Below are 13,497 nucleotides of genomic sequence, written 5' to 3'. Positions count from 1 at the left end.
TAATTAATTTATGAAATAAATGAAAAGACATAGTTATTTTTATTAAAGTCGTTCTCCGGAAAATCGATTTTCTCTAGATTTTCTTGAAACTGTGAATATACGTTAATTTAGGTGTGCTTTATGCGATGGTATAAATTTCAATACCTCTTGCGGTATTAAAAATCGAGATACTGAGTTTTAAAGTTTCAACTTTTAACATGTAATTCCTATTCCGAGTTATTGTAAAAGAGACATTATAATAAATTGTGAAAAAAGTTTTCTCTAAATGTTTTTGAAAAATTACTATATGATGCTCCATAAAAATAAAAATAATATGCAATTAAGTGTCAATACCCTTGCGGTACTCGTTTTCGAGAAATACTTGCGTAAAGTACGCGATTTGAGAAGAGGAGAGGCGTCAGTTACTTGGCAACGCTGCATGAGTTCTCACGCCTAAAGTTAACTTCTTATTTTTTAGATGTTATTATATGTAATATTTTGTATATAAACAATTAACTTCAGTAAAATAAATTTCCTTTTTAAGCATGAATACAAGTTGAGCACGACTGAAGCCGGAGAACGACCTTAACACTAATTTGGAATTTTATAATAATGTGCCATATGAATATAGTAATATTGTATCAGAATGTATTTAATACTAATATATGTATTAATTCAGGTCAATTTTTTTAAACCGTGTCTTATTTAAACTTTGAGTTTTAAAATACTTACATTAATCATCCGAAATCCGTAGAAAGCAAAAAGTACCGTAAAATATGTAACTAAGCAGAGAAGTATTGTGTTATATGTATCTTCAATAACACCAATAGCCCTGTAAAAGATATTTTATGTATTAAATATATTCTATCACATATTTCATATAGATTCTATTTAGTTATATCTTATAGAAAACAAACCTAAGCAGACGGATATGCTTTACTATGCAGCACTTTAGAACTTCGTGGTAATTTATGTTTTTATCCAAATATTGCAAATGATTCTTAAGAATGTCTAACTGACCGCATATATGAAAAACCAGAAGACTCAGAAAATTGTCTATTGCAGTATAGGCTATCATGGCGATAGCTGTATAGATGGTTTGATTAATAAATGTCAGTTCGTATTGTGGCCTTTTTGTTATATCGTAATTGTAATGAGTTTGTAAAGGCAGTGGCCTTCCTGGGTCAGTAATGTTGGGAGTAAGTCTCATCAATATTCCAAAAGCAGGCAGTACTGCGACAAAGAAGCACGCTAATCCCATTACACAGTAGGAGCAAATAATAATTATACGTGCACTTTGCGCTCTTCGAATCATCAAGCTTCTCTCTTGATCACTCTTTAACTTTATCCAATCCTTTGCGATCATATTCATAATCGGTACAATAGCTTAAAAGTAAACAATTTACAGCGTTGCTGAATTAAAATATGTTAAGTTCAACCCTAAACAGTAAAAAGCACAGAAAAATAATTTAACAAGATATCGAAACAACATCACCATATTTTCGTAATTAAAAAAGTATATATTATAAAAAAATTATAAATCATCAGTAAAAACATTAATTCCGTAATCTACGAATTTTAATGCATCTAAATATCGTATAAACTCTATTATTTATATAAAGGTAAATTTATTATAATTTGTCATTATATTTTTATATGAAAAATAATTAACAAAATCAAATTTTGTGAAAAATATTTTAATTAAAAGGTTGTTTAAAATTTAATAAAATATAAAAAACACTTAAAATAAAAATAACTCATGAATTATTTAATAAGTACATGGTCTACTATCTATATAGAAAGAAAATGTATTTTAATATGAATTTATTTTATTTATGTAAGTTATGCGATATGTATTTAAAATTATTAATATTAATCTCTAAACACTGAATTTATGCAATTATATAAGTTATTTACCATACTTTTATAGCTTATAAATAAGATCAAATGATCTCTACCTTCTTTTTTCCACCAAAAAATCACGATTCTAATCAAGCAGCTTATGAACGGTAAAGTAAATTGTAAATTATCTAACATTAGCAAACTGTTTCCGAAAACTTTTATCAAGGAATGTATAGAGGGAATAAGAACGCTGATTAATCCCAACAAAGTTACCAGCACTCGAAAATTACACATTAATTTCTGCCGAGGATTTCGTGCGACATTAGGCCAAAGTCCAATTAAATTTAAAGTAAAACGGTTTAGTTTCACTGCCCATTCGAAATCTACCTGCGGAAACCTTGATAAATACAAAGCTCATAATATATAAGGATTATACAATTCTTATAACGTACTGAAATACATTCATAATTAGACTAAACGGATTGTGTGTAATAATTTAAAATAAAATATCTTTAAACACTTTAATTTGGGTTAGTCATGCAAGTTTAAAAATTATTCTGGAAATAATAAATAATTATTAAACAAAACTGAGATTGATTTCAAGTTGGTGTAGTTAGATATAACTAACGTTTTGTTACAATAGTTCGATATGATCATAAGAAACATAATTCACTGCACAAAACGATAATCCAGACTTTTTGTTAACGGTGAGCAAAATAAGATATAGATTATTATTATTATTATAAATGATACCACTGCTTGCGTACAATTGTAAAATAAAATATGTCGTTAAGATTCTTTTCACCTCGTTCATAATCGACCCGGCTAAGAAGATGCGACTATCAATTTTATACCCAGCTACGACTGGCCGCAATTTTGACGAAATAATAAGGGTAATTGAATCTCTTCAGCTCACGCAAAAGTACAAAGTAGCGACTCCTGTAGACTGGCGGAAGGGGGACGACGTAATGATCGATCCGAGTGTGTCGGACAGTGAAGCTAAAGCTTCCTATAACAGTATCAAGACTGTGATGTTGCCTTCCGGCAGAACGTATATGCGTATTGTGCCACAACCTATAGATGCGTAAAAGGAAATTTCTTTTCACAACAATTAAAATGTTAAACCTTTTTAATTTACTGTTCTTATTTAAGTTTATCAATCGTATTTATATCTCGTGATCAACAAATAGAAAGTATAAAATATTTGTATAATTTTTTATATGTATAAAATTATACAAATATTTTATACTTTTTATTTGTTTATTACCTGCTTTTATGTTACAGAGTAAAGTACTTCCTTCCCATGGGTACAACCTTGGCGAGGTGGGAAGGCTCAGTACCCAGTACGAGGATTTTACCCAAGCAAAACTCTCGTTCTGCTTGGATAAAAATCTAAAGACGGGGAAGCTAACGTACCCTCGTCCGCCGATTTAATTGAATGAACGAACCGCAGCCGGTTCGTCGCGTTTGCTTCGGGAGTGCCGTTCAAGTAATCGGACTAAAGGACTTTTTTAAACGGGAGTGCCGTACAGTATCGCGCGAGAAAGACTTTTACTAAAATTAGTCCGCGCGCGATTGTAGTTTATTATCCGCGAGTGTTTCTCGCGAGTGTCCTGTGCGGTGAGAGAAGGAGGCCTGACGTCCTGAGAGGAGGAGGAGGTCTGAGAGAGACATCGGGCCCCGGCGGAGCAACCTTGGGGTAAGTATCACCTTTTATCTGCATAAAATTAATAGTTTTTCCTCATTTATTCGGAGTTTTATTTCGATAAGCTAAAACTAATTAGAAAAAAAGAAATTATTCAAAATTTTATAAAAATTTATTTTTGTAAATATTTTTTCCGGAAAATAGATAATTATATCAGTGAATCTAATTGAAAGACGAATTTAGATGCGCGTAAAATTATGTGTATCTTTTGAAACATTTATCATTTTCAGCGCCTCTTTAATTTATATCTTTCGTTTTTGTTACAGTATCATCGTAGTTACGTGGCCGAATTACTCCGCCCGTTGCGCATCGGATCGGTGAGTGACGAATTTTTTACAATAGTATGGGGTAACGAATTTGTGTGTGAGACCTATATTAGATATATTTATGTATTGTATCCATATAATAGTAAGATAAATGCGACTTCTTACAAATTCGTTGCTCTAAAATGGATAGACTAGATCAGACTATGCTAAATAATTAATCCTGGAGCATCATCATTATTTATTGTGCTTACGGGAGAATGCATCCATAAGCACATACGTTATGTCGATGCATTATTTATTAATGCATCTAATGTTATTTGTATCGCAGAACATGCGAAGTATACCAGTCGCCTGAAATTTATAGGCAATTATTTAAATTTGGCAAATATACACGGAGAAAAAAATAATGTTGTATCAACAGCCTGAGTCTAATTGGAAATAATCTTGTTAATTCAATACATTATGCTTTTGTTTTAATAAAATAAAACAAGATTATTTCCAATTAGACTAATGCTGTTGATACAACATTATTTTTTCTCTGTGTATATTTTATTGAGGCCGAGCATGGCCTAGTAGACAGCGCACTGGTCTATTGAGCCAAAGGTCCCGGGTTCGATTCCCGGTAGAGCTAGAAAAATTATATTCGCTCGTTCTCCTCTCGGAAGGCAATGGCAAACCACCGAAGAGTATTCTTGCCACGAACACTTCTCTGAAAAAAACATAGCCGTTCGGAATCGGCGTTAAACTGTAGGTCCCATATACAATGTGTATAATCTACGTGTGCAACACATGTATATGAAGAGAAGTCACCACGCTCGGACACGAGTAATAAGTAACGATGATGGTGATGTATATTTTATTATATATAAAGATATTAGTTTCTTGTGCAATAATAAAATCAATTATTTAGATTTATTACATTAATTACATTTTTTAAATTTATTTTTAAAATTATTAAGAAATACAGAAAAAGACAAAGAACTAAAATAAAGTTTTATAACGTTTTTCGAATATAAGATTTTATTTAAGTTTTTTGTGACTTTTATTTTTCGTGTAGAATAAAAATTTTAAAAATATTTATATTTTTTATATACAATTGAAATAAATAGAAAATAATGTTTTATAGATAGACAATAGATAGTTTAATTACAATTATGGAATTAAGAAATAATAAAAGCTATAAGTATCTGTAGATGGAGTACAGATAGGTTTAATAAAATAAAATAAATTAATTGATTATATAGATAAGAAAATTTAAATGTGTTTCTTCATTTTCTTTTTTCTCTCTCTTTCTTTCTCCCTATTCCAAATATTCCTCCAGGATTAAATATTACATAAATTGGTGCAAAGAAGCAAAATGTATTAATAAATTCAATGTGCATGCATTACAAATGAAAAAGACCAAAAGATATTTTGATTCACGTTGCATATATTCCACATGAATCTTATATTGTACATAGGTACATATATAGATCACACTAAAAAGTGTTAATCGTATTTATAGTCTTGGACGATATTTATAGTCTATCCATATGTAGCTTGGCTTTGTATAAACAAAACAAAATAAAATAACGTGAGATCCAGTGAATATTTTATTGCGGGACAGAATCATTTTTCATGTAGAATTATCTCAAAATTGATAGTTTTCATATCAATTATATTACATTAAAATATATAATATAATCGTAGATATATGTGTTTTTGATATGTCATATTATAAATATAAATTTGATAACAATTTGCGTTATAATAACGAAATATTTATATAAATATGTATATAAGAATTTGTAAAGACAAATGTTACAGCGTAAGAACTTGATGAATTCATTATATTGATTGCGATATTAATTATATGGAGAAATTATTAATCCCTTTGGATCTCACGTCATTTAGTCTGAATATCTCACTTGATATCTAAAGTGAGATTAAGTAACGATTCGTGATTCGGTTCGCGGTTCGGTTCGCGATTCGGTTTATACTTTTATACCAAACATTGTTTGTCCATTCATTAATAAATAATTGATTGATCGAGTCATCGATTAATTTTTAAATTTCTGTTGTCTCGTGTTTCTACATTGTACTATTGAAATCCAGATATTTGTGACTAATTGTGAGATATAATCACGACGATTTTTATTAGAACGCGATTAACATAAAATTCTTTCATTTCTTGATAATATAATTCTGTTTTACTTTCCATTGCTGCTGTGTATTAATTCTTGGACGAATACATTAATTACGCGTATCATTGTAAAATTAAAAACAAAATTAAGTCACTTAATTAAGATTTTATTAACGATCCAACGTGGTTGTTTATTTTTTTCCGATATGATTAACGCGCGCTTATTAACGATCGCAACGATTCGTAATCGACCGCAACATTATAATCGTCTACCGGCGCTGTTAATCAGCCGGCATTGAAGGAATTTATCTCCTTCTCATTTTCTGGCTGACATACAACCAAAATGGATTTGGCCAGTAACAACTCAATAGGTGAGTTCAATCTTGGTCAGAAGAAACGACGGAAACATCTCATAAGGTAAGGTCTATATTAATGACCAGAATTGAAGGTTTGTAAAGTAGTTAACATACAAAATAATTTGATCTGTTTATTTGCCCAAAGTAGGACTATTTTCTTTATATTTTCTCGCATATGTGCGAGATTGGAAAATCCCCATCCCCAATTAAATTCCAATCGCGCACGTTAAAACTCTCAATTCTACGTTTCCCAAATCTCAAGTGATCACTTTGAGGTATGGATTAACAAATACTAAATTGTAATACGGGTAGGTAGGACAACGGATAAAGTTAAGCGTGTAAAAAATGTCCCTCTCGTGGTGTGCCACCTTGCCGTGGTGAGAGGGCTCCCTGTATCAACGATCCACTGGGGCAGTACCTTCGGCTTTACCGAAGGGAGGGCCCGGTGGGGAGGTACAGGGTCTACGAGCACACCGTACCCTCCTCCCAGTTCGCTGGGAGTGAGGGTACAATGGGGTCCGGCGCTCCCGTCGCGTTGTCTGCCGCCGCGAGACATTACGCTTCGCTTATACGGTCCGTCGCGTGTCCCCCCGCCGCGCCGCGGGACATTCATACCGTTCGCTCGCTCGTACGGTCCGTCGCGTGTCCCCCCGCCGCGCCGCTGGACATTCATACCGTTCGCTCGCTCGTACGGTCCGTCGCGTGTCCCCCCGCCGCGCCGCGGGACATTCATACCGTTCGCTCGCTCGTACGGTCCGTCGCGTGTCCCCCCGCCGCGCCGCTGGACATTCATACCGTTCGCTCGCTCGTACGGTCCGTCGCGTGTCCCCCCGCCGCGCCGCTGGACATTCATACCGTTCGCTCGCTCGTACGGTCCGTCGCGTGTCCCCCCGCCGCGCCGCTGGACATTCATACCGTTCGCTCGCTCGTACGGTCCGTCGCGTGTCCCCCCGCCGCGCCGCTGGACATTCATACCGTTCGCTCGCTCGTACGGTCCGTCGCGTGTCCCCCCGCCGCGCCGCTGGACATTCATACCGTTCGCTCGCTCGTACGGTCCGTCGCGTGTCCCCCCGCCGCGCCGCTGGACATTCATACCGTTCGCTCGCTCGTACGGTCCGTCGCGTGTCCCCCCGCCGCGCCGCTGGACATTCATACCGTTCGCTCGCTCGTACGGTCCGTCGCGTGTCCCCCCGCCGCGCCGCTGGACATTCATACCGTTCGCTCGCTCGTACGGTCCGTCGCGTGTCCCCCCGCCGCGCCGCTGGACATTCATACCGTTCGCTCGCTCGTACGGTCCGTCGCGTGTCCCCCCGCCGCGCCGCTGGACATTCATACCGTTCGCTCGCTCGTACGGTCCGTCGCGTGTCCCCCCGCCGCGCCGCTGGACATTCATACCGTTCGCTCGCTCGTACGGTCCGTCGCGTGTCCCCCCGCCGCGCCGCTGGACATTCATACCGTTCGCTCGCTCGTACGGTCCGTCGCGTGTCCCCCCGCCGCGCCGCTGGACATTCATACCGTTCGCTCGCTCGTACGGTCCGTCGCGTGTCCCCCCGCCGCGCCGCTGGACATTCATACCGTTCGCTCGCTCGTACGGTCCGTCGCGTGTCCCCCCGCCGCGCCGCTGGACATTCATACCGTTCGCTCGCTCGTACGGTCCGTCGCGTGTCCCCCCGCCGCGCCGCTGGACATTCATACCGTTCGCTCGCTCGTACGGTCCGTCGCGTGTCCCCCCGCCGCGCCGCTGGACATTCATACCGTTCGCTCGCTCGTACGGTCCGTCGCGTGTCCCCCCGCCGCGCCGCTGGACATTCATACCGTTCGCTCGCTCGTACGGTCCGTCGCGTGTCCCCCCGCCGCGCCGCTGGACATTCATACCGTTCGCTCGCTCGTACGGTCCGTCGCGTGTCCCCCCGCCGCGCCGCTGGACATTCATACCGTTCGCTCGCTCGTACGGTCCGTCGCGTGTCCCCCCGCCGCGCCGCTGGACATTCATACCGTTCGCTCGCTCGTACGGTCCGTCGCGTGTCCCCCCGCCGCGCCGCTGGACATTCATACCGTTCGCTCGCTCGTACGGTCCGTCGCGTGTCCCCCCGCCGCGCCGCTGGACATTCATACCGTTCGCTCGCTCGTACGGTCCGTCGCGTGTCCCCCCGCCGCGCCGCTGGACATTCATACCGTTCGCTCGCTCGTACGGTCCGTCGCGTGTCCCCCCGCCGCGCCGCTGGACATTCATACCGTTCGCTCGCTCGTACGGTCCGTCGCGTGTCCCCCCGCCGCGCCGCTGGACATTCATACCGTTCGCTCGCTCGTACGGTCCGTCGCGTGTCCCCCCGCCGCGCCGCTGGACATTCATACCGTTCGCTCGCTCGTACGGTCCGTCGCGTGTCCCCCCGCCGCGCCGCTGGACATTCATACCGTTCGCTCGCTCGTACGGTCCGTCGCGTGTCCCCCCGCCGCGCCGCTGGACATTCATACCGTTCGCTCGCTCGTACGGTCCGTCGCGTGTCCCCCCGCCGCGCCGCGGGACATTCATACCGTTCGCTCGCTCGTACGGTCCGTCGCGTGTCCCCCCGCCGCGCCGCGGGACATTCATACCGTTCGCTCGCTCGTACGGTCCGTCGCGTGTCCCCCCGCCGCGCCGCGGGACATTCATACCGTTCGCTCGCTCGTACGGTCCGTCGCGTGTCCCCCCGCCGCGCCGCGGGACATTCATACCGTTCGCTCGCTCGTACGGTCCGTCGCGTGTCCCCCCGCCGCGCCGCGGGACATTCATACCGTTCGCTCGCTCGTACGGTCCGTCGCGTGTCCCCCCGCCGCGCCGCGGGACATTCATACCGTTCGCTCGCTCGTACGGTCCGTCGCGTGTCCCCCCGCCGCGCCGCGGGACATTCATACCGTTCGCTCGCTCGTACGGTCCGTCGCGTGTCCCCCCGCCGCGCCGCGGGACATTCATACCGTTCGCTCGCTCGTACGGTCCGTCGCGTGTCCCCCCGCCGCGCCGCGGGACATTCATACCGTTCGCTCGCTCGTACGGTCCGTCGCGTGTCCCCCCGCCGCGCCGCGGGACATTCATACCGTTCGCTCGCTCGTACGGTCCGTCGCGTGTCCCCCCGCCGCGCCGCGGGACATTCATACCGTTCGCTCGCTCGTACGGTCCGTCGCGTGTCCCCCCGCCGCGCCGCGGGACATTCATACCGTTCGCTCGCTCGTACGGTCCGTCGCGTGTCCCCCCGCCGCGCCGCGGGACATTCATACCGTTCGCTCGCTCGTACGGTCCGTCGCGTGTCCCCCCGCCGCGCCGCGGGACATTCATACCGTTCGCTCGCTCGTACGGTCCGTCGCGTGTCCCCCCGCCGCGCCGCGGGACATTCATACCGTTCGCTCGCTCGTACGGTCCGTCGCGTGTCCCCCCGCCGCGCCGCGGGACATTCATACCGTTCGCTCGCTCGTACGGTCCGTCGCGTGTCCCCCCGCCGCGCCGCGGGACATTCATACCGTTCGCTCGCTCGTACGGTCCGTCGCGTGTCCCCCCGCCGCGCCGCGGGACATTCATACCGTTCGCTCGCTCGTACGGTCCGTCGCGTGTCCCCCCGCCGCGCCGCGGGACATTCATACCGTTCGCTCGCTCGTACGGTCCGTCGCGTGTCCCCCCGCCGCGCCGCGGGACATTCATACCGTTCGCTCGCTCGTACGGTCCGTCGCGTGTCCCCCCGCCGCGCCGCGGGACATTCATACCGTTCGCTCGCTCGTACGGTCCGTCGCGTGTCCCCCCGCCGCGCCGCGGGACATTCATACCGTTCGCTCGCTCGTACGGTCCGTCGCGTGTCCCCCCGCCGCGCCGCGGGACATTCATACCGTTCGCTCGCTCGTACGGTCCGTCGCGTGTCCCCCCGCCGCGCCGCGGGACATTCATACCGTTCGCTCGCTCGTACGGTCCGTCGCGTGTCCCCCCGCCGCGCCGCGGGACATTCATACCGTTCGCTCGCTCGTACGGTCCGTCGCGTGTCCCCCCGCCGCGCCGCGGGACATTCATACCGTTCGCTCGCTCGTACGGTCCGTCGCGTGTCCCCCCGCCGCGCCGCGGGACATTCATACCGTTCGCTCGCTCGTACGGTCCGTCGCGTGTCCCCCCGCCGCGCCGCGGGACATTCATACCGTTCGCTCGCTCGTACGGTCCGTCGCGTGTCCCCCCGCCGCGCCGCGGGACATTCATACCGTTCGCTCGCTCGTACGGTCCGTCGCGTGTCCCCCCGCCGCGCCGCGGGACATTCATACCGTTCGCTCGCTCGTACGGTCCGTCGCGTGTCCCCCCGCCGCGCCGCGGGACATTCATACCGTTCGCTCGCTCGTACGGTCCGTCGCGTGTCCCCCCGCCGCGCCGCGGGACATTCATACCGTTCGCTCGCTCGTACGGTCCGTCGCGTGTCCCCCCGCCGCGCCGCGGGACATTCATACCGTTCGCTCGCTCGTACGGTCCGTCGCGTGTCCCCCCGCCGCGCCGCGGGACATTCATACCGTTCGCTCGCTCGTACGGTCCGTCGCGTGTCCCCCCGCCGCGCCGCGGGACATTCATACCGTTCGCTCGCTCGTACGGTCCGTCGCGTGTCCCCCCGCCGCGCCGCGGGACATTCATACCGTTCGCTCGCTCGTACGGTCCGTCGCGTGTCCCCCCGCCGCGCCGCGGGACATTCATACCGTTCGCTCGCTCGTACGGTCCGTCGCGTGTCCCCCCGCCGCGCCGCGGGACATTCATACCGTTCGCTCGCTCGTACGGTCCGTCGCGTGTCCCCCCGCCGCGCCGCGGGACATTCATACCGTTCGCTCGCTCGTACGGTCCGTCGCGTGTCCCCCCGCCGCGCCGCGGGACATTCATACCGTTCGCTCGCTCGTACGGTCCGTCGCGTGTCCCCCCGCCGCGCCGCGGGACATTCATACCGTTCGCTCGCTCGTACGGTCCGTCGCGTGTCCCCCCGCCGCGCCGCGGGACATTCATACCGTTCGCTCGCTCGTACGGTCCGTCGCGTGTCCCCCCGCCGCGCCGCGGGACATTCATACCGTTCGCTCGCTCGTACGGTCCGTCGCGTGTCCCCCCGCCGCGCCGCGGGACATTCATACCGTTCGCTCGCTCGTACGGTCCGTCGCGTGTCCCCCCGCCGCGCCGCGGGACATTCATACCGTTCGCTCGCTCGTACGGTCCGTCGCGTGTCCCCCCGCCGCGCCGCGGGACATTCATACCGTTCGCTCGCTCATACGGTCCGTCGCGTGTCCCCCCGCCGCGCCGCGGGACATTCATACCGTTCGCTCGCTCATACGGTCCGTCGCGTGTCCCCCCGCCGCGCCGCGGGACATTCATACCGTTCGCTCGCTCATACGGTCCGTCGCGTGTCCCCCCGCCGCGCCGCGGGACATTCATACCGTTCGCTCGCTCATACGGTCCGTCGCGTGTCCCCCCGCCGCGCCGCGGGACATTCATACCGTTCGCTCGCTCATACGGTCCGTCGCGTGTCCCCCCGCCGCGCCGCGGGACATTCATACCGTTCGCTCGCTCATACGGTCCGTCGCGTGTCCCCCCGCCGCGCCGCGGGACATTCATACCGTTCGCTCGCTCATACGGTCCGTCGCGTGTCCCCCCGCCGCGCCGCGGGACATTCATACCGTTCGCTCGCTCATACGGTCCGTCGCGTGTCCCCCCGCCGCGCCGCGGGACATTCATACCGTTCGCTCGCTCATACGGTCCGTCGCGTGTCCCCCCGCCGCGCCGCGGGACATTCATACCGTTCGCTCGCTCATACGGTCCGTCGCGTGTCCCCCCGCCGCGCCGCGGGACATTCATACCGTTCGCTCGCTCATACGGTCCGTCGCGTGTCCCCCCGCCGCGCCGCGGGACATTCATACCGTTCGCTCGCTCATACGGTCCGTCGCGTGTCCCCCCGCCGCGCCGCGGGACATTCATACCGTTCGCTCGCTCATACGGTCCGTCGCGTGTCCCCCCGCCGCGCCGCGGGACATTCATACCGTTCGCTCGCTCATACGGTCCGTCGCGTGTCCCCCCGCCGCGCCGCGGGACATTCATACCGTTCGCTCGCTCATACGGTCCGTCGCGTGTCCCCCCGCCGCGCCGCGGGACATTCATACCGTTCGCTCGCTCATACGGTCCGTCGCGTGTCCCCCCGCCGCGCCGCGGGACATTCATACCGTTCGCTCGCTCATACGGTCCGTCGCGTGTCCCCCCGCCGCGCCGCGGGACATTCATACCGTTCGCTCGCTCATACGGTCCGTCGCGTGTCCCCCCGCCGCGCCGCGGGACATTCATACCGTTCGCTCGCTCATACGGTCCGTCGCGTGTCCCCCCGCCGCGCCGCGGGACATTCATACCGTTCGCTCGCTCATACGGTCCGTCGCGTGTCCCCCCGCCGCGCCGCGGGACATTCATACCGTTCGCTCGCTCATACGGTCCGTCGCGTGTCCCCCCGCCGCGCCGCGGGACATTCATACCGTTCGCTCGCTCATACGGTCCGTCGCGTGTCCCCCCGCCGCGCCGCGGGACATTCATACCGTTCGCTCGCTCATACGGTCCGTCGCGTGTCCCCCCGCCGCGCCGCGGGACATTCATACCGTTCGCTCGCTCATACGGTCCGTCGCGTGTCCCCCCGCCGCGCCGCGGGACATTCATACCGTTCGCTCGCTCATACGGTCCGTCGCGTGTCCCCCCGCCGCGCCGCGGGACATTCATACCGTTCGCTCGCTCATACGGTCCGTCGCGTGTCCCCCCGCCGCGCCGCGGGACATTCATACCGTTCGCTCGCTCATACGGTCCGTCGCGTGTCCCCCCGCCGCGCCGCGGGACATTCATACCGTTCGCTCGCTCATACGGTCCGTCGCGTGTCCCCCCGCCGCGCCGCGGGACATTCATACCGTTCGCTCGCTCATACGGTCCGTCGCGTGTCCCCCCGCCGCGCCGCGGGACATTCATACCGTTCGCTCGCTCATACGGTCCGTCGCGTGTCCCCCCGCCGCGCCGCGGGACATTCATACCGTTCGCTCGCTCATACGGTCCGTCGCGTGTCCCCCCGCCGCGCCGCGGGACATTCATACCGTTCGCTCGCTCATACGGTCCGTCGCGTGTCCCCCCGCCGCGCCGCGGGACATTCATACCGTTCGCTCGCTCATACGGTCCGTCGCGTGTCCCCCCGCCGCGCCGCGGGACATTCATACCGTTCGCTCGCT

The 13,497-nt window shown here is 50.8% G+C and overlaps 1 protein-coding gene across 1 annotated transcript; it reads right to left on the bottom strand.

The window, feature by feature from the left end:
• Window positions 1–599: 599 nt before the first annotated feature.
• Window positions 600–1,561, bottom strand: LOC139780144 (uncharacterized). Its single transcript, XM_071718662.1, has 2 exons — window positions 897–1,561; window positions 600–811 (listed from the first exon to the last, which is right to left on the bottom strand). Exons 1-2 carry the CDS (start codon window positions 1,349–1,351, stop codon window positions 685–687), a joined length of 582 nt encoding a protein of 193 aa, XP_071574763.1. The 5' UTR covers window positions 1,352–1,561; the 3' UTR covers window positions 600–684.
• Between the last annotated feature and the right edge of the window lie 11,936 nt (window positions 1,562–13,497).

This window comes from Temnothorax nylanderi, unplaced genomic scaffold, assembly GCF_030848795.1.
Source record: "Temnothorax nylanderi isolate EJ_2023f unplaced genomic scaffold, tnyl_v1.0 TNYL_tig0007_pilon, whole genome shotgun sequence".
Taxonomy (NCBI): domain Eukaryota; kingdom Metazoa; phylum Arthropoda; class Insecta; order Hymenoptera; family Formicidae; genus Temnothorax; species Temnothorax nylanderi.
The sequence above is the reverse complement of the archived record's forward strand: the minus strand, read 5'-3'. Positions and strand labels throughout refer to the sequence as shown.

Bases quoted from the DNA above. Each gene is read 5' to 3' on its own strand.
- LOC139780144 (XM_071718662.1), bottom strand. From the start codon at position 1,351: ATGAATATGATCGCAAAGGATTGGATAAAGTTAAAGAGTGATCAAGAG. The intron at 812-896 runs GTTTGTTTTCTA...TATCTTTTACAG, and splicing joins AAGCATATCCGTCTGCTTAG to GGCTATTGGTGTTATTGAAG.